This window comes from Penicillium cataractarum, assembly GCF_028827025.1.
Source record: "Penicillium cataractarum strain IBT 29864 chromosome Unknown utg000007l, whole genome shotgun sequence".
NCBI classification, from domain to species: domain Eukaryota; kingdom Fungi; phylum Ascomycota; class Eurotiomycetes; order Eurotiales; family Aspergillaceae; genus Penicillium; species Penicillium cataractarum.
Genome location: NW_026622743.1, coordinates 4,134,955 through 4,152,863, shown reverse-complemented (window position 1 = coordinate 4,152,863; position 17,909 = coordinate 4,134,955). Strand labels below are relative to the sequence as shown.

The 17,909-nt window shown below is 49.6% G+C and overlaps 7 protein-coding genes across 7 annotated transcripts; 3 read left to right on the top strand and 4 right to left on the bottom strand.

The window, feature by feature from the left end:
- Positions 1-79: 79 nt before the first annotated feature.
- N7496_009046 (DUF202 domain-containing protein) lies at positions 80-1,041 on the top strand (the record flags this gene model as incomplete). The annotated part of the gene is made up of 3 exons (XM_056701965.1): positions 80-428; positions 580-854; positions 919-1,041. The coding sequence occupies 3 exons, from the start codon at positions 80-82 to the stop codon at positions 1,039-1,041; spliced, it is 747 nt and encodes a 248-aa protein (XP_056554028.1).
- Positions 1,042-1,303: 262 nt separating this feature from the next.
- On the bottom strand, positions 1,304-2,588 carry N7496_009045 (Glucose N-acetyltransferase 1; the record flags this gene model as incomplete). The annotated part of the gene is made up of 3 exons (XM_056701964.1): positions 1,304-1,342; positions 1,395-2,035; positions 2,108-2,588. 3 exons carry the CDS (start codon positions 2,586-2,588, stop codon positions 1,304-1,306), a joined length of 1,161 nt encoding a protein of 386 aa, XP_056554027.1.
- Positions 2,589-4,345: 1,757 nt separating this feature from the next.
- N7496_009044 (F-box/WD repeat-containing protein) lies at positions 4,346-6,395 on the top strand (the record flags this gene model as incomplete). The annotated part of the gene is made up of 2 exons (XM_056701963.1): positions 4,346-4,654; positions 4,704-6,395. The coding sequence occupies 2 exons, from the start codon at positions 4,346-4,348 to the stop codon at positions 6,393-6,395; spliced, it is 2,001 nt and encodes a 666-aa protein (XP_056554026.1).
- A 1,186-nt stretch (positions 6,396-7,581) lies between these two features.
- On the bottom strand, positions 7,582-8,826 carry N7496_009043 (dihydrofolate synthase; the record flags this gene model as incomplete). The annotated part of the gene is made up of 1 exon (XM_056701962.1): positions 7,582-8,826. One exon carries the CDS (start codon positions 8,824-8,826, stop codon positions 7,582-7,584), a length of 1,245 nt encoding a protein of 414 aa, XP_056554025.1.
- An 834-nt stretch (positions 8,827-9,660) lies between these two features.
- Positions 9,661-10,479, bottom strand: N7496_009042 (sulfotransferase family protein; the record flags this gene model as incomplete). Its single annotated transcript, XM_056701961.1, has 1 exon — positions 9,661-10,479. The coding sequence occupies one exon, from the start codon at positions 10,477-10,479 to the stop codon at positions 9,661-9,663; it is 819 nt and encodes a 272-aa protein (XP_056554024.1).
- Positions 10,480-10,850: 371 nt separating this feature from the next.
- Positions 10,851-12,519, bottom strand: N7496_009041 (guanine deaminase; the record flags this gene model as incomplete). The annotated part of the gene is made up of 2 exons (XM_056701960.1): positions 10,851-12,148; positions 12,204-12,519. 2 exons carry the CDS (start codon positions 12,517-12,519, stop codon positions 10,851-10,853), a joined length of 1,614 nt encoding a protein of 537 aa, XP_056554023.1.
- A 2,074-nt stretch (positions 12,520-14,593) lies between these two features.
- On the top strand, positions 14,594-16,811 carry N7496_009040 (uncharacterized protein; the record flags this gene model as incomplete). The annotated part of the gene is made up of 3 exons (XM_056701959.1): positions 14,594-14,814; positions 14,877-15,701; positions 15,755-16,811. Coding segments are annotated over 3 exons (2,103 nt in total), but the record flags the coding sequence as incomplete, so codon positions are not given.
- Positions 16,812-17,909: the final 1,098 nt, after the last annotated feature.

Here is a 17,909-nt window from a genome sequence, read left to right as displayed (position 1 = left end):
TTGACCACCATCACCCCCGCCAATCCCCAAGCGCAATGCCCTACTCTCTCTGAAACTCGCCCGCGATAAACCAACGACCATGACCATATCCCACCAAGGTCAGAATACCGAGCCACCAGTCAGCGCAGCCATGGCGAGTCCCAGAGAAAGATCAACACCACGCGCCGAACCCCCGGATAGACGCGAATCTCTCGAATTACGGGAACTGCAGACCCGCGAAGATGAAGAGCAACTGGGGTACTCGTCCCCATCCGCCTCGTCGGGTGAGGAATACCGAGTCACCACCCGAAGACGATCCTCAACTTCAACGACCGTGCGACGCGCGCAACCCCCACGCAAAGGAAAAGATCCTCTTAGTAGGATCGTTCGCTTCTGGACACAGCATGTGACACTGACTGTTCCTCAACGAAGTAATCGGGACCATTTCGGTGCGTTATTCACCCGTTTCAGTGTATACGATATGCATCTCCATTCCCCCATTCTGGGCAAATCTTGGCACTCCACCATTCCCACCAACTCTAAAACCTTCCATACTTGAGTCTATACTTACTATGCACTACTTATACTTACTCTATCCAGCCCTAGAAAGAACCCTCCTCGCATACATCCGCACCTCAGTAGTAATCTCCATGCAAGGCGTCCTAATCTCCCAACTCTTCCGCCTCCAACAACCAGGCGACCGACTCAGATTCTACGTCGCGGGCAAACCCTTAGCAGTGACGTGTCACTGCGTGGCTATTTTGGTTGCGCTTATCGGGGCGTTCAGATTCTGGAGGCAACAGGGGGCTATTTCGGTCGGGAAGGTTCATGCTGGTGGGTGGGAGTTGAATGCAGTCGGGTTTTTATTTGGTGCGGTACGTATGAGGGTTGACGATGAGTGTCGGGCGTGCAGGGGATGACTGGCTAACTGTTGGATAGATATTTCTAGTGACGTTGATTTTGTCGATTGCGATTATTGTTGAGACGGATTTGAGTCAATCTATGTTGGTGCAGGAGATGGGGAGGATATCTTCTTCGTTTTTGAATAAGAGGTGGAATTGATGATTGTGACCACAGATTGGCTCTTGATGTATACCCTTAACTACGATACTACCTACGATACTACGGTGTCTTACGAGAAATGATGACGGCACAAATGTTTTCATAACGAATATACAGCTCTATTGATTCGCATCGCGAATGGAAATCATGTCCAAAAACGCCAAGACGCCGGATGTCTCTATGCGTCCCTCATGTTAATAATATACAAACGGTGAAACACACGGTTATGAGGACTGGAGAAAACCAGGATAACATTCCCAAATCAGATTGGAGCCGGGAAACTCAACAGCTTACAGATATCCTGTAGTCATGGTCAGTGTGAACATTAATAACATCCACTTCCTATTACATACCTTGCGCTTGCGCCGGAACTCATCATAAAGCTGTCTCCAAATCTCCCGATCACGGCAACCACTCTCCTCCGGCGTCCCGGGATTATTATCACATGCAGGCTGCAGCGAGGCCAGCTGTTCTTGAGTCCACATCACCCAAGGCTTGGGCAATGGCCAATCCGAAAAGTGAACGAATTTCGCCTGCGCAACGACCTTTTCAGGATTCCACTGCTCATGGTCATTCCCCAAGTATGCGCGGTGGTCCTTTGTACGGAACTCTCCCGAGATCAGACCATATTGGCGGTGCGGGAGAACGAGTGCGCTGTCCCCGTAATTCGTGTTGAGAATCTCCATGTCGTACCGGCTGTTTGTGAGATTGAGGTCGAGTTGACCAAAGATAGCGGGTTTGATTGCTTCTTTTAGCAGGGTGTATTCACGGTATGATGGTTCGATAACGGCTATGAGTGATGAGAGGGTCCGGGTCTCGGGTAAGAGCCAGTATGCCCGAGGCATGGCGATGGTGGTGGTGGGGAGGAAGAATAGTTCGTCCATGGGTTGGAAGAGCATCATGTCGGAGTCGAGATGGATGACTCGATCGTATTGGATCACGCCGAAAGCGTAGAGTTTGGCAGTGCTGGTATCCCAAGATGACTCGGAGAACTCTAGCAATCGAAGTATGAAATGTTAGCCACTGTATTAGCTTTGGTATCGTCCCCCATATGTTATCGACTCACCTCCTTCACCTCCTGTCTCTGCCATGATACCTTCAATGGCGACCGGCACCATTTGCACATTATACTCATCCTTTGCCAGCACCAGCAACTGACTGATGCGGTCCGAATCACTTTCAACAACCAAATCCCATTCCTTCGGGTAAAACAGTAATCGATCCGCGCGCGAACCAAGCCGATGCAAAGCCTCAAACACCATCACACAATTGCACAGATACGTCTCACTAGTCGCATATTGTGTATAAGCGTAGCGCGACCAGTCCACCTCATCGTAATGGATATGCGGGAGTGGTGGCGGCGGCGGTCCAGGGCGGCGCATCCATTTGATCAACACGAAGAATACCAGGAGGACGACCCAGGTGCGGACTCGACGCAGCTCGCGTTTCACGACGGATAGACATGATTCATCGGGGATATCGAAGAAGTCTTTCTCCGAGGCATTGGATCCCCGGCGATAGGGGAATGTGGAGCTTTTGATCGCCATTTGGAGGGTCGGGGGAAGCGATGGGTAAAGGCGTCCTCATCGTTACATGGGAGACTGTTGCTTATCATCACGTGGTGATTGAGAAATTGAGAAGGATGACGACGCCCAAAGTTAGTCAGGTGACTTTTGAAGAAACTATATTGCTAAAAATAAGATGGAGATGGTTGTCGTTGCAATATTCAATATTGGCAATAAATGAGGGTTATCACCAACTTCCAGGTCTTCCAGGTAATCTCCCCCCTCATATGGCCTAGTTGGTCAGCCAGGTTGGTCGCCACCTGGTTGGCCAAGGGTGTGCCCCTGTGAAGTAAAATTTGAGGGGAAATATGGTTGACTGGTATTCGATGTCGAGCATAACTCCACGGATGACTGGGCACACCCTAAGGGGGAGAGAGGGCGAGCGGCTAACCCCCCCGCTCGCCGATTTCTTCTTTTGTTTTTGTTTTTTTTTATTTGATATATAGAGCCCTTTAATATCTTCTATTCTAGATCTAAAATTACATATTTTAATAGTTTTATGGTGGTGTAGAGGGAGATTGTTTAATGGGTGTAGTCCCGGATGGTATGTACTTGAGCATCGTGGGATGGCGATGGAGCATTTTGGTGAAGTATATAGAGAACCTCAAGGTCGAGGGTTCGATTCATGGACGAGGAAGCCTTTTTTATTCTCAGCTTCTATTTTCATTAATGTGCAGTTTGATATCAATCGCCGTCTCGGGGACTGAATCAAATTCCTTGCAAAGTATATAAAGTACACAAAGTACATAAAATATACAAAGCTAGAATCGTTTAGTCTTCTTCGCCGACTTGATGGTCATAGTCTTATGAATGGATGACTCATGACTTCTATTTAAAATCTGCATTTGAAACAAAAACAATGCCTACCGGGAGCCGCAAATGATGTGATTCTGGTCTGGATGCCCTCCTTATCAAAGCGGCGGTCTAGAAACCCCCGGATGGATCGGGAAGATCTCAACATTCCCGGCCATGGCGACATTTCTTATCTTTAGTCATCCTCAGGCTAGTCCCTACACAGCTAGTGACTTGGTACATCCTCCTGACAATTGCGGACTCCGGATATCCATTTTTCGTCATCCGCAGCTCCATCGTTCTCCGTGAGGTGATTCACCGCGGAGATGGCGCCATCACGTGGATCCACCTTAGCTAATCCCCACGCTCGGCAGATCACGGGGTCTCGTAGGGCTTGGCATTAGCCAATAGTCTCTCTGTCCTGGGCTCACCGCCTTGGCCATCGCCCCCCCGTCAGGTTGCGTGATCCTCGACATTTCTCTCTCATCGGACTCATCCACTTCCCTGCACCTCCAACAACCACCCTGTCGGGATTGTGCAATCGCCGTTCAAATCTGCTGGGTCACCGACTATTTGAACTGCAACTCCCTGATTGCCGACGACTTTTCTTTCAGCCTCCTATTTCTCTCCCCCCCACAGACCATCTACAACACATCGATATCTGGCAAATCCTTATCTTAGCCCTCGAGGTATCCTCCAGGGTCCTCGTCATCCTCGACTCTCCCACGTTGACTCGCTGTGCCCCGATACTGGCACCTTGGTGGAAGGACCTCTTACCCTGGCGAAAACATCGCCCGATTGCCTTGCGCAATCTACATAGCTGTCGCTCGTGTGATACAAAGAGTCTTCGAAACCTCTTATCTCAGCCCTACGCCCTCCCGAAACAGAAGTGACTCCCGCAGCGAACGCGATCGTATCTACGAACAATCGGATCTCATCCCTTCGTCATGGAGCCCAATACTAAGGTCCCCTTGACCGTGACTGGCCTAACGACTCACCGCGAAGAAGACGGAAAGAAGGCCGATGCCAACCGGGCGTCACCCGACGATGCCAGCGATACCCTGACGGAACTGGCCAAGCAGAATGTCGCCCCATTCCTCGCAAAATACCATCCACGACAATATGCGCCCCTCCGATCGGAAGATGGAACAACCTCGGTGCCACGTACGGTCAATGCAGGCTACTGCTACCGCCACCAGCCTGACTCCAAGTGCACACGTCAGGCGGATGAGCAGTCGATGCACCAGCTACAACGAGTATGTATTCCAACCATACCCCCACTTTTCATCGCTAACACGTATCTAGGAACTGGAGACACTTCCCCAAAGTGATCAGCAGGGCATCGCCCACGTCTGGTCGCTCTTCTCAGCCGCCCCTGCAAAGCAGCGCAAACTGATGCTGCAAGGTATCCTGGCTCAGTGCTGCTTCCCCCAACTATCCTTTATCTCCGCCAGTGTCCGTGAACTTATTCGCATCGACTTCCTGACCGCGCTTCCCCCCGAACTCTCTTTCAAAATTCTTCGCTACCTCGATACTGCTTCCCTCTGCCGTGCTGCACAAGTATCCCACCGATGGAGAGCCCTCGCCGATGATGACGTCGTGTGGCATCGGATGTGCGAACAACACATTCGTCGCAAGTGCAATAAGTGTGGTTGGGGGTTGCCGCTGCTGGATAGGAAACGACTGCGGGAATCGAAGCGCGAGATCGAGCTGCGCGCGACCAACTGGGGTAACCAGCCCTCAAACAATATTCCGGACGGAGCGCCTAACGGCACCTGCTCGGTGGTGGAACTTCCTACCAACGGAAAGCGCAAGATCGACGTGGATGATCAAAGCTGTGCGATGATCAAACGCCACTGTATCTCACCAGCCTACAAGCCCGAGCCGGACGATGATTACTTCAAGACTCGATATCGCCCATGGAAGGACGTCTATCGGGATCGTTTCGTGGTCGGCATGAATTGGAAACACCGACGCTGTTCCGTCAAGGTTTTCCGTGGACACACCGACAGTGTGATGTGCCTGCAGTTTGAGGACAATATCCTCATGACTGGCTCTTACGACGCGACTATCAAGATCTGGGACATGGAGACTGGCGAAGAGTTGCGCACCCTTCGGGGACATACCGCTGGCGTGCGTTGTCTCCAGTTCGACGATACCAAACTGATCACGGGAAGTTTGGACCGTAGCATTCGAGTGTGGAATTGGCGTACGGGTGAATGCATCTCCACATACAACGGTCACTCCGAGGCGGTGATCGCCCTCCACTTCGATTCTACCCTCCTTGCCTCTGCGTCCGTCGACCGAACAGTCAAGATCTGGAACTTCAAGGACAAGTCGACATCTATCCTGCCCCATCCCGAGGGTGTCAACGCCGTGAAGATTGACACTTCTTCCCGTACCGTTCTGACTGCATGTGACGACGGTGCGGCACGGTTGTGGGATCTCGATACCAAGACTTGTATCCGTGTCTTCCACAATCACATCGGCGCAGTCCAACAAGTCATTCCTCTGCCACGCGAGATTGAACTGGAGAGTCATCTCGCCGACTGTGAAAACGATCACGTTAGCACATCTTCCCAAAATGGTGACGCTGTCAACATTCTCTCCCCTCTCCTCGAACACAAGTCTCTCTCCGCGCCTCCCTCTTCGTTTGGTGCCTCCTTCGATCAAGATCAGGATCGCTTGGAACCTCCTCGCTACATCATGACTAGTGGTGTCGACGCAACCATCCGTCTCTGGGAGACCAACACCGGCCGATGCCTCCGCACCTTCTTCGGTCACCTGGAAGGCATTTGGGCATTGTCAGCGGATACTCTGCGTATCGCCTCCGGCGGAATGGATCGCATGGTTAAGATCTGGGATCCTCGTATTCCAACCTGTCAAGACACCTACGAAGGCCATTCCGCGGCCGTCAACTGCATCGGACTTAGTGACAGTCGTTTCATTACTGGCGGTGACGATTACCATGTCCGCATGTACGACTTCCGGGCATAATCTCCCGCTATCAGCCCTCTCTCACACTCTTCCAACCCAATATCCTCTAATCACCTCCTTCCCGCCCTCCAACCTTTCATTTCATCTCTTTCTGGTGCTCATTCAGTCGATGGTTAGATACCCGGGCGCTTTTTCAAAATATTGTTATTCTTTCTGTACATTCTAGGGATCACGGCTGGATGTCGTATTTGCGCAAGGACTGCATTACCGGCGCTTTTTGTTTAACTTTGTTTATTGATTACTTGTATTCTCAACAATAATACATTTTTACACTACAACGCTAGGCAACAGTAAGGGTAAAATTTGTGCCGAGAATGGCTACACTTGGCGCTATTTTAAGCGTGTTCTTTACGATCTAGTTCGGCCCACTATTTCCATATGCACCCTGAGGCTCATATTGTAGTTGCCCAATGCCGATAAATAGGGAGATGGTCATGTCTCGTCCTTGATGTTATCAGATCATAGCCAATGGTAAAATTGGAAAGCTCCTTTTCGTCGCACCACCATACATCATGAAGCTTGCTTTTTCATACTCGTTCGATCAGTAACGCCACGCCAAGCTCACTAACTGATTAGTTGACCCTGAATCGTGCAAGTATGACTAGCATTCCCAGGGTCTCGTCCCCCATCTCCGACTTCCCCTTTTCTCTCCACACAATGGATCTCTACATATTGTACTATCTCTTTCTGCTCTTTCTTTTCGGATATTTCGTGCTTTTTCACTTTCAAAGAATCACTGGTGTCCGTCCTGACCTTTCTTCTTCCTCTTCCCCCACGGCCCTCGACCCGGCTTCAATTAGCAAACTGGTGGACGAAATTGACCAACATTCTTTCTACCAACCGAATCGTGCTTTTGGAAACTTTGTGGAACAAAAAGGAATTTACCGCCGAGTATACATACAATTCTCAACAAATTTTCGATATAACTTCGCCCAGAAATTCCTTTTTGGCCAAAAACATCATTCGGGGTCATGTTGAAGAAATTTTTGAATATTGGATCTTCAGTGGCAACCCTTTGAATGGTATATAGATTCAAGACTTCGGGTCTTGCGTGATTTGCAGGTAACTTGTCTAATTTCATAAAGTAGCGATATCAAATATCATGTTATCAATCGGTAATTCCATATGGAGAAAAAAAGTGTCTTTTTAGATTGAAGGGAATTTAAGTCAAAGCACAAAAAGGGTATCATTGACGTGCATCACGCAGGAGACGGTGAACATCAGAAACAAGGTACAAGCTGCCAGCAATGACAATGGGACCGCCCTGGGCGACCTTGCTGGCCCATTGAATCGCAGGGAGCAGATCGCCCTCGAAGCTCTCCACTTGCCCAATTTCCGAGATGGATCGCACAGTTGATGCAAGTTCAGTGGCGTTGGTTGGTGTAACCCAGGGCATGCCATCGACTGGGCCAAATTCTGCCGTTGCAACATTATCTCCAGGCCGAATAATGGAGCAAAAGACTCCAGCTAGATCTTTACCGCTCGACGCAGCAATGACCCATGTCACGTTTTCTGAGGTCGGGCGGAGCTTGCGGTCAATGTACCGACCAAGAACTGCAGCGGACTGTGGGTTGTGGGCACCGTCCAGAAGAACTGGCCCTGTGCGCTCGATGAGAGGCTGGAGGTTGATATTCTCCAAGCGGCCGGGCCATTTGACGTCCGACAGATGGGGCAGCAGAGAGAAGGCATCCACTTGAGGTCGAATCTTGGCTAGAGCGAGACGTAGGGCAGATACGGCAGAACACATGTTCTCCTGTTGATGAGGCTCGAGATCCAATTTTCGGAACAATTGTGCAAGAGGTGGCAGTTGCTCTTCGGCTTTGTCCGGGGAGACGAACATTGCGTCGATGCCGAGTTCTTGGATGCGGTTCGATAAGGTCTCCAATACAGCAGTCTCGTTGGTATTATCAATGACACATGGAACACCAAGTTTGAGGATTCCTCCTTTCTCCCGGGCAATCTCCTCGATGGTCGACCCCAGGAATGCCTGGTGGTCCATTCCGATCTTCGCGATGACCGAGACCAACACATCAGTCAAGACATTGGTCGCATCGAGGCGACCGCCCATGCCCACCTCCACCACTCCAACTTCCACTTGCTCATGATTGAAGATTTCAAAAGCGGTAGCGGTCAAGAGCTCGAACTCGGAGGCACCAATGCCTAGCTTCTGGTCTCGCTGTTTGACCTGGGACTCGATCTGCCGGAAGAGAGATTCCTGGACAACCCGTTCGCCAATGGTGATGCAATCCCATCGGTCAATCAAATGGGGCGAAGTGAAGCGGCCGCACCGAACATCGCTCGCGGAGAGCAAATGAGAAAGGTAGGCACTGATGGAGCCTTTACCGTTGGTGCCGGCAATGTGAATAGCTTTCCATGTCAGCGGTGTTTGTTGGAGGAGTCGCGCAACGCGGCTCAATCCTAACTCGATCATTCCTCCAGCTGTACAATGGGTGGAAACCCTCAAGTCATGATCAAAGGAGCATTGAGTCGAGGTGGAAGTTAGCCTTATCGGTGGGAAGTCAACGGCGGAGTTTCGGGAAGTTTCCCGTTTTCTTTGGGCGGGCAACTCGGGCAGCCGGGCACGTGACTTGGATGTACTCCGAACTCGGGCATGCTGCGAATGACAATTAAGATCGATCCTTTGAAGGGATGAATTGGCGGTTGAGTAATGGAATGGTTGATAACCAAGTTGTGAGCACAAGGAATGACAGATAGAAGTAACAGACCAGGTTAGTATATGTGGTTCCTACAAAGATCGTCAACACAATGATGTCATCACCTAATTGAGAACACTGAATCTCAAATAGGAAACTCATTGGACTAATCAGGTTTAGACCAATCATCTTCCAGCAACTTTGTGTTGCTAAACTTCTTCAATTTCCTGGTTTTATCGTCTCGAACAGGTTAGCCTGTCCTAATATATAGAAGATATTCTCTTGTTGCAAATCAATAATGGAATCGCGTCCACCCCGTCCACCCCGTCCACTTCATCCAAGACGCGTTTACATCGTGTTAACTGCCTGAAAGCATTCATCTTCAACATTTCAAGTCACCAAAACATGGCCTTTCTCCCTTATCATCCATTCCGATTTGGACACTACAGAAGTAATGGATGTGATCCAAGGATGACATAAATCTCAGGGTACTTGACATACGCTTATGTAGATGCAAGTCCACGTAAGTCTCTCTTCCGTGTATAACAGCTTGGCTCTTCCATACCCTCCAATTTCGAGATGCTCGTAATCCTGGTGCTCTCAAATTAATTTCACGCCGTTTGACTGAACGCAAATCCCACCCATATAGCAGCCAACCCAAGTAGCACGGGCGCTGCGACCTTGATTCCCGCCGTCCAAAGCAATCTCGTTCGTGCTTTTACCTCCTCGGCATGATTACTTGCTTCATTCTCCCTTGGAAATGGTACATTGGGCACTTCCACATCCAGGAACGCACACAGTGGATTCCATCCATCTCCCATATGATACTCGAGCAATTGCTCTGGTGGAACAGCTGCTCGCACACTGCGATAGTACGTTTCATACACGTCTTTCGCATGCGCGAGGATCTCCTCCCGACTCTGTGCACCAAAGAAACCAAAATGGATTTTTCTCATCGCCTGCACGGCCGGAATACCCATGAGATACAGTCCAAGGAACCCATTAATAGCTGCCATAGGCTGAAGCATGACCCGATTGAGGACTTCACTCTGAAAACTTGGCCACCACCGCTCAAAGTCGCGTTGGACCACCACGACCTTGGCATTGGGATATGCTCGGATAAGCTCGAGGGCAAAGGGCGATGCCAGGTCTGTGACGGCGTCGTACTTTTCACCCCAGAGCTTGTCCCAATCAGCGCGGGTGAAGGACGCTCGGGGGCGTGCCCCGGGCGTGGAGGGCCATGTCGACTCGGCGGCTTGCTCTAGCTGTACCCATGGGGTATCGGTGACCTTTTCAAGGAGTCCGTGGTGTGTTTTGAGACCGAGGATCTGATATGCGCGGGCCATAGATTTTGTGCCCGTGCGGAAGAGGCCCGCGTGGATGAGTAGTAGGCCATCGCCTTGATGGGACTTCTCTGGTTGAGATGCCATATTCAGCTGTCTGAGTCCGAAGTAAAATTGTCAGGGAGGGTAGGAAATGTAGGAGATGCACCCGTTTGATCCTTGAACAAAAGTGATGTGGAGTAGCTGGGGTTCCACGACAGACATAGAGGACCGTCAGCATCTAGTGCTTACGCCGATCGATCAGCCTCCCGGTTATCCCAACGCAGACTTGGGGGCCGAATTTTGATGAAAGTAGAACATTAAAAACTATTTGATCAATCACTGTTATATACAATCAATACATTATTCACATGTCTCTTTATGCTCTCCAAATCTATAATCCCCAGTCATTAAGGGGTGCCCAAGAGGGTACAACCATCCGCTAAGAGTACACAGTCAAAAAAAATCATGAAAAACCTCTAAGATCTCGAATGGACCAGCCGTCCAGCGACCCAAACAGCCTTGACATTACGATCATCACCACTCCAAACCCACTTGTGGATTTTCTCCTCCCACGTCTCCGTTCCAAAGAGATCCACGTTACCAACTGGGCCAGTCTTCACCAGACTTGAAGCACCATTCGTTTGCACCTCGAATGGGTTCTCGCTCAATTCTCGGACAGCACCGAGCTCGATGAGCTGTGCGTCCCAGATCATCCCCTCGTCGAATCCGCCGAGATCATCTGCCATATCCACGACCGCGGCGCCGCCACGAGTTGCGAGGTACAAACTCTCTTCGACGGAAAGTTTCTCACGGCCGAGAGTGGGCTTATCAGCGTCACCGTTCTCGTGGGCATGCTTGATTCCCGGCTGGCAGAAAGACTTCGTATGGCCGAGCAGTCTGGACACGAGACAAGCCTGACGCGCAGCTTCGAGGATGCTGGGACTATAGCCACCGCTCACGTCTGTGCCCAAGCCAACGGTAATGCCTTCGTCAAGGAAGATGCGAACGGGGGCAACTCCCGATCCAAGAGCCGAGTTTGAGGCCGGACAATGGGAGATCTTTGCGTCCCGGCGGCGAACCAGATTGCGTTCGTCGGGAGTGAGATGAACAGCATGAGCCAGGATAGTCCGCTTAGTGAGAAGGTTGTACCTGTCGTAGACATCTGCATAGTTCTTTGCTTCGGGGAATAGTTCCTTGACGAGCGCGACTTCGTTGGTGTTCTCAGAGATATGAGTCTGGATGTGCAGTGGCGGGTTGAACTCTGCTGCTAGCTTTCCGAGTCCCTCCAAAGCAGGCCGGGTGCAAGTCGGTGCGAACCGTGGAGTGAGGATCGGTTTAACCAGAGTACCCTTCGGGTCAAGGGCATGGATATACTCAATCATCGATCTCGTTGCGCTCAGGGAGTCATCGGCTGATAGGTCCTTGTAGTAAGGAGGGCAGAAGTCCGGGTTATCCATGCACACGCGTCCGATGAACGCACGCTGCCCGCGTGAGTGACACAAGGCAGCAAGTACATTTGTCGCTGGGACATGGATCGTGGCAAAGTATGATGCACATGTCGTGCCGTGAGACAGTGTACGTGCAACGACTTGATCATAGATTCGCAGTGCAGATGGGGGTGCATCTTTAGGAAGCTTGGCATCTCCATTGGGTTGGTCCGCTTGGACTCCAAAGCCCGATTCAACGGGGAAAGTATAAGTTTCCAGCCAATCGAGCAGAGTCGAGGAGCCGAATAGACCCACGTTGGGGAATTGTGGTGCATGAATATGTGTGTCTGGTCCATATTAAACACGTACTTGCTCGTGAGATAGGGGTAGATGGGACCATACCGATAAAACCTGGGAAGAAGAATTCATTCCTCTCCTCGCTCGCGTGGACAATCTTCACCTTGACCTCGTTACCACCGTAGCCATTAGTTTCAGGTGCGTCTACATCAACCCATGCATTGCGGGTCATCAATTCCCTGAAGGAGGCATCATCGCAAGCCTGCCAGTCAAAGCCTTTGATTCGACCGTCTGCAGAAGACACCCACAGCGCCCCGCGATTGCGGACAAGCTCGATCTTGGGCTTAGCGGTAGATTCTGGGAGACGAGGTGTCTGAATGAAAGTACCGCGATAGACGGTATATGCGTAAGCTTGCGCCATGCTGTGTTGTAAGCCCGGGAGATCGGCAAATCGATCAATGAAAGTTGATAAAGAGTGAAAGGCGATGTCCAGTCCAGTTCCAAGGAATGTGTCAAATGTAAAGGACTATGAACACTCTTCAAACGACAAGATCACCAAAGCCTCGAAAATCAAGCATCCATCGAGACGGCAGCCGGGTCTATTGATATATCTTTTTTCCCCTGAGTAGGACCCGATAAGGATCTGCCCGAACAGGAAGTCCCAGCACGAGGATGCGGAGTCTCGGTGGGAAATACTACAAAACTAAGGCTGGTCCTGCTGGATTGGAGAGCTGCAAGCTCTGCGGTAAGATCGGCTGACACGAGGGAGAGAGACGTGTAGTTCGAACAAGGTGGTAAAGAACAGGCCAGTTCCTTTTTTCGTGACAGGCGATTATCCGCGGCGATCGGCTGTCTCCGGGTGAATTACGATACTTTTTCAATGTTACACATAGTCTGAGAGGGGAGAAGGTGCGGGTGAGTGCGGGTGAGTGCGGGTAAGCGGTATGGTATGGTAAGAGGGGCACCGATAAGCGACGGCGGGGCGCATCAAAGAGCTTAACCTAGAGTCAAGATACATCAACAGGAAGACCATCTTTTTGGAGAAATCTGACATTGAGAATGGTCGAACGCCATCAGGTCTTCTACAGTGCCGCCCGTTATTGCCTTCCATATCTAGAGACAGAGAGACGCTCATTCAAACACTAATCACGTGATTGGATGACCCTAATATGGAATCGCGTAAATTACGCGTCATGATTATACGTAGTACTAGTACCTAATTGTGTACCCCCTTTTGTACCGATATAACTCTTGAAAGGTAGGGACGACTAGAAGGCTCTATACAAACTAAGTACACTAGCTGTCGGAGTTTAGCGGTGTGCATAAACTCGTGGTAGTACACACAAGAAACGTATGTGTGTATAAGTATGATTCAATGTTGTGTATAAGGATATGAATATAGTGATCGTGCGTTCTAAAAGAAGAAGAACCACGATTATGGAAGAGAAACACCGATCAAAAGAGAAGATCAAAAGTGATGTTAATCTTGATTCAATATAACTATGAGACAGCAGTATTTATATCTTAGGAAACATGATGAAAGATCACATGAAATGTCAAGAACATCAAAGATAGCCATGGAGTGTTGTATAGTCTCCTGCCTAGGTAGGCAATTCAAAGCGAGATCGTTGAGGATCAATCTGAAAGATTTTATAGAAAAGATCTAGAAGTAGCGAGGGGTAGTGGGTCTTTCGTCACATGACCCCACAACCTCCATATGCTGACAGATACCTGAAGTTTGGGGCTATTATTACAAGTCCTTTTAGCACCTTTGAAGTCGTTCTCGAATGCGGCTTGACGATACACACTGAGGAACTCTTTGCCGACCCCACCGCTAAGACCCTAGCGCAGATCAGTTATTGAGCGGGCAGCTTTGAGTTGGGGCTCACTGCCTCCCGTAGGTTATGTACGGTTTCTTACGTTGAGTATTTGACAGGATAGTGAAATGCATTCGCTTGTAGGTTTAATGCATTGCACAATTCTGTTACCTTTTGACACCCACCATTAGACAGGCTTGAGCAGTCATGGCTTTTGCCGGGACAAGAATTGGCCCGGTAAGTAATTGGGTCCAAAGCACTGACACTATACGCATTCATATATTCATACTCCGTACAATGACTACGCGAGAGTCGAGGAAACCTCATTCTGCCAACGCCCTCCGCTAATCTAAACCCGAAATTACCGGGCGGTAGGGCAGTTCAAGGAAAACGGTAGCAGAGGGGTACCTGGAATCTTACGTAATCTGGTCTGCAATACCGGACAATCAACACCAGAATTCCACGTCAGCGCAACTATCGTGGAAGGAGCCCTCAGGCGACGTTGAATGACTGTTAATGGACCATGATAAGACATCCGCTTCTTGTCATCACGGTAGTGGGTTCCCAATAGTAGCCAATGACTCGCCCATTTATAGGGCACAGCGACCTCTTAGCAGGTGTCCACAACTCCTCCAGTCGGAGGCCATCGTGCCGCGCGAGGGCCCGTCTCAGCCAGCTATGGAACATTATACCTTGCACCTTGCGAATGACGGTAAAGTACCTATCCCACGAGGGCCAAACCTCGGAAGTGTGACGTCGAAAAGGCGAGTCAACCGGGCATGTGACCCTTGTCGTGAACAGAAGGCAAAATGTAGTGGCCAATATCCCGCGTGTCAACGGTGCCGGCAAAGTGACATCATGTGTATCTACTCGGACAATAAACGAGAACGAGATAACAAGTTTAGTTGCATAGCCTCAGGAATCGCCACGTGGGTAACTTGCTGATGTTGGGTTCTATTAGGCGATCGGCCGATTATCAATCTCGAGTACAAGTGCTCGAAGACCTCCTACGGAACTTGCATCCCCATCTTGATCCTGGATTAGCTACACTGGTCGAGGACGTTATCAATGGGGTAAGAAGATCAGGGTGTGTTTTTACCGACGAAAAGTCTGACGGTGTTCAGCTTCCGGTCACGTCTTCCACGACATCAAGCCCGAACCCGGCGAAGGACGGCCAGCAAGCACCAAATAACCCAGTACAGCCGACCGACCACACCGTCGAGGACCACAACCGGGACCGAGATGCTCAGGCCACAGGATTTGTGGGTAGGCCATCCGAGGTGGCATGGCTCCATAATCTGCAGATGGGATTGAACTCGCGCACCGAAACAACGCGTTCCTTGGGCCTGTCAGGAATTCTCCCGCCTTGGTCTTCCAATTACTTTCTCGATGACATGCAAGTTTTTTCGACGAATCAAAGTCATGAACTGGGCTGGCCCTCGGAGGAGGCTGCTACTGAGCTCGTTGAAAGCTATTTTCAAAACGTACACGCTTCGTTTCCCCTTGTTGGAAAACTGTTATTTTGGGAACAGTTTCGCTGTTTATATGCAAATCGTGATGTCCAACCTGGCACAAGATGGATTGCTATTTTGAATTTGATATTTGCTATCGCTTCGCGGCACACCTGTCTCGTGAGAGAGCAATCTGGAGCCGGCTTGTCCTACTTTACGCGAGCTTGGGATCTTTACACGAAAGACTTTGTTGCATTAGAACACCCAAGTCTACAACAGGTACAGATTGAGTCTCTTATATCGCTCTACCTACTTTCGGTCGGTCAGATTAATAGGTTGGTTCATTTGCTTATCGCGTTCAAAACTGTCAGGGACTAATATGAAACAGGGCTTGGCGAATGTGTGCCATCGCATTGCGATCGGCAGTGGCTATGGGTATTCACCTTCGTACTGAAAATGAAAACATTTCCAGCATATCGAAGGAAACGAGGTATAGGCTTTGGTGGGCATTGTACTCATTGGACGTTCAGCTATGCCTAATGACTGGACGACCACTCAACATGGACCTGGAATATTGTACAACGCCTCTTCCGGTGCCGTATCCAGAGGAGCAGTTTCTGGATGCCCGTGTCGCACAAATCATCGCAGATGAAGATGCTAGGAAGGCTACGGTAGCATATTTCGCTACCTGTGTGGTCAACAATGATAGCGGATTTCAGCAACGTTCACCAAGTTCTCTCCACTCCATTGTGAGTGGAGGGTATGAGAACAACCCAAATACCACCTTCGCGCCGGATAGCATCGAGCCTAACACATCCCTATACTTCTTATGCCGTGTAGGCCTTGCTTGCCTTGGTAGGCGCGCCATGGACGAAATTCACTCTCCTAGGACTGCGTCGCTTTTGTGGGATGAGATAGAAACTTCAATTTCCAGGAACAACGCATCTGTTGATCACTGGATGGCCCAACTACCATCATACTACAACTTTGAAAAATCATCGCGCAGTTCACCATTTGCTCGTCAGCGCACTAGCCTCGCATTCCGATTCTACTCTATTAAGCTCATCATCCTAGAGCCATGCCTGCGCCGTTCGATAGGGGTGCTGACCGAGGGTCCATGTAGCTCCCGCTGCCAGGCCATGGCTGCTATGTGTATGCAAGTAGCAGGGAATGTCCTTAACCTTCTACCCGATGAGCCGGACATTCCCTGGATATACGAGTATTGTCCATGGTGGTCAATTGTCCACTACATCATGCAATCTTCCACCATTCTCCTGGTCAGCCTTGCTGGTCAGATTGAGCATGACTCCGTACAACTTGAGAAACTGTCGCGCTATATCAGGAAGGCATATCGATGGTTACAGGAGATGTCCAGGACGGATGAGCTCGCCAGACGAGCCTGCCAAATTTTGCAAGAGGTAGCCACTCGTCACGTTCCGGATTTGGTGCGTGTATCAATTTCATCTTGAGGCCGCCATCAGATCCGTAACCATTGCCATGGTAGTGCTGATAGTGTGAATTACGGGAGCATTCAAGCAATGTGGTTCACTGTTTTTTTCATTTGGCTGAGGCCCACAATATCTAGTCGTTATTTACAGGATGTGACCAGACAAAAGTGATAACGATTTCGGATCTTTGATATTTGTCTTACAAGAAAGCTAGTGTGTCTGAGGGGTTAATCTGTTTTCAAACTTCCTGTATGGAGGCGTTGTAACTTATTCCGTTCTGACGTTCTGATATGGGGGTTTATTGATTGGTTTACTCTGGCGCAGATGACAAAGAAACACCGGCCCTTTGTTTCTCTGTGATGGATGGCGGTAACTCATACCTTCTCTACCGTTATTCCCGCATGTCGAAAGTGGCCTTCGGCACTCTTCTGCTTTACACCAACCTTATAAACGCACCGTCGAAGGAAGGCATGGAACCCTTGGCCAGGATTCGCCTCATATACTGACTAAGCTTTCTTGATATATGCCTTTAGTTCGGTAAAGAATTCTTTAATAGGGTTAGAATCCGGCGAATACGGCGGTAGGTATAGTAGCTTAACCCCTACGTTAGCACATAAGGTCTTGATCCGGTCGGAATGATGGAAAGATGCGTTATCTATAATAAGGACGGATTTTGGCTCCGGCTACCTCCCACAATGCTACAGAAGCTGCTCGATAAACGATTCGAAGAACGTGGCATTAGTTAAGCCTTTCAAAATACGTGATAGAATAACGCCGTCTTGAGTATATATAGGAAGTATCTAGAAGCGTTAGCCGCGATGAAATTTCGATACTTAGACCGGTGTCACGCTAAGTAGTGACTAGCCAGTGCGTCTATATCCAATCCTTTTATCACACCTAGACTTATCGATAAACATAAGATAATACGACCGAAATCCGGATAGCTTATGTTGGTAGAAATCTCGTAGTTGTGGGTTCTGTTCTTTAGCTTTCTGTTAGGCTTTCTTTTTTGTCTAGCCCGCCCGCAAAAGAGCACGGTTGATACTAGATAATAACGGTAGAATATTGAACTTATCCTATAGGAAGATAGCTATC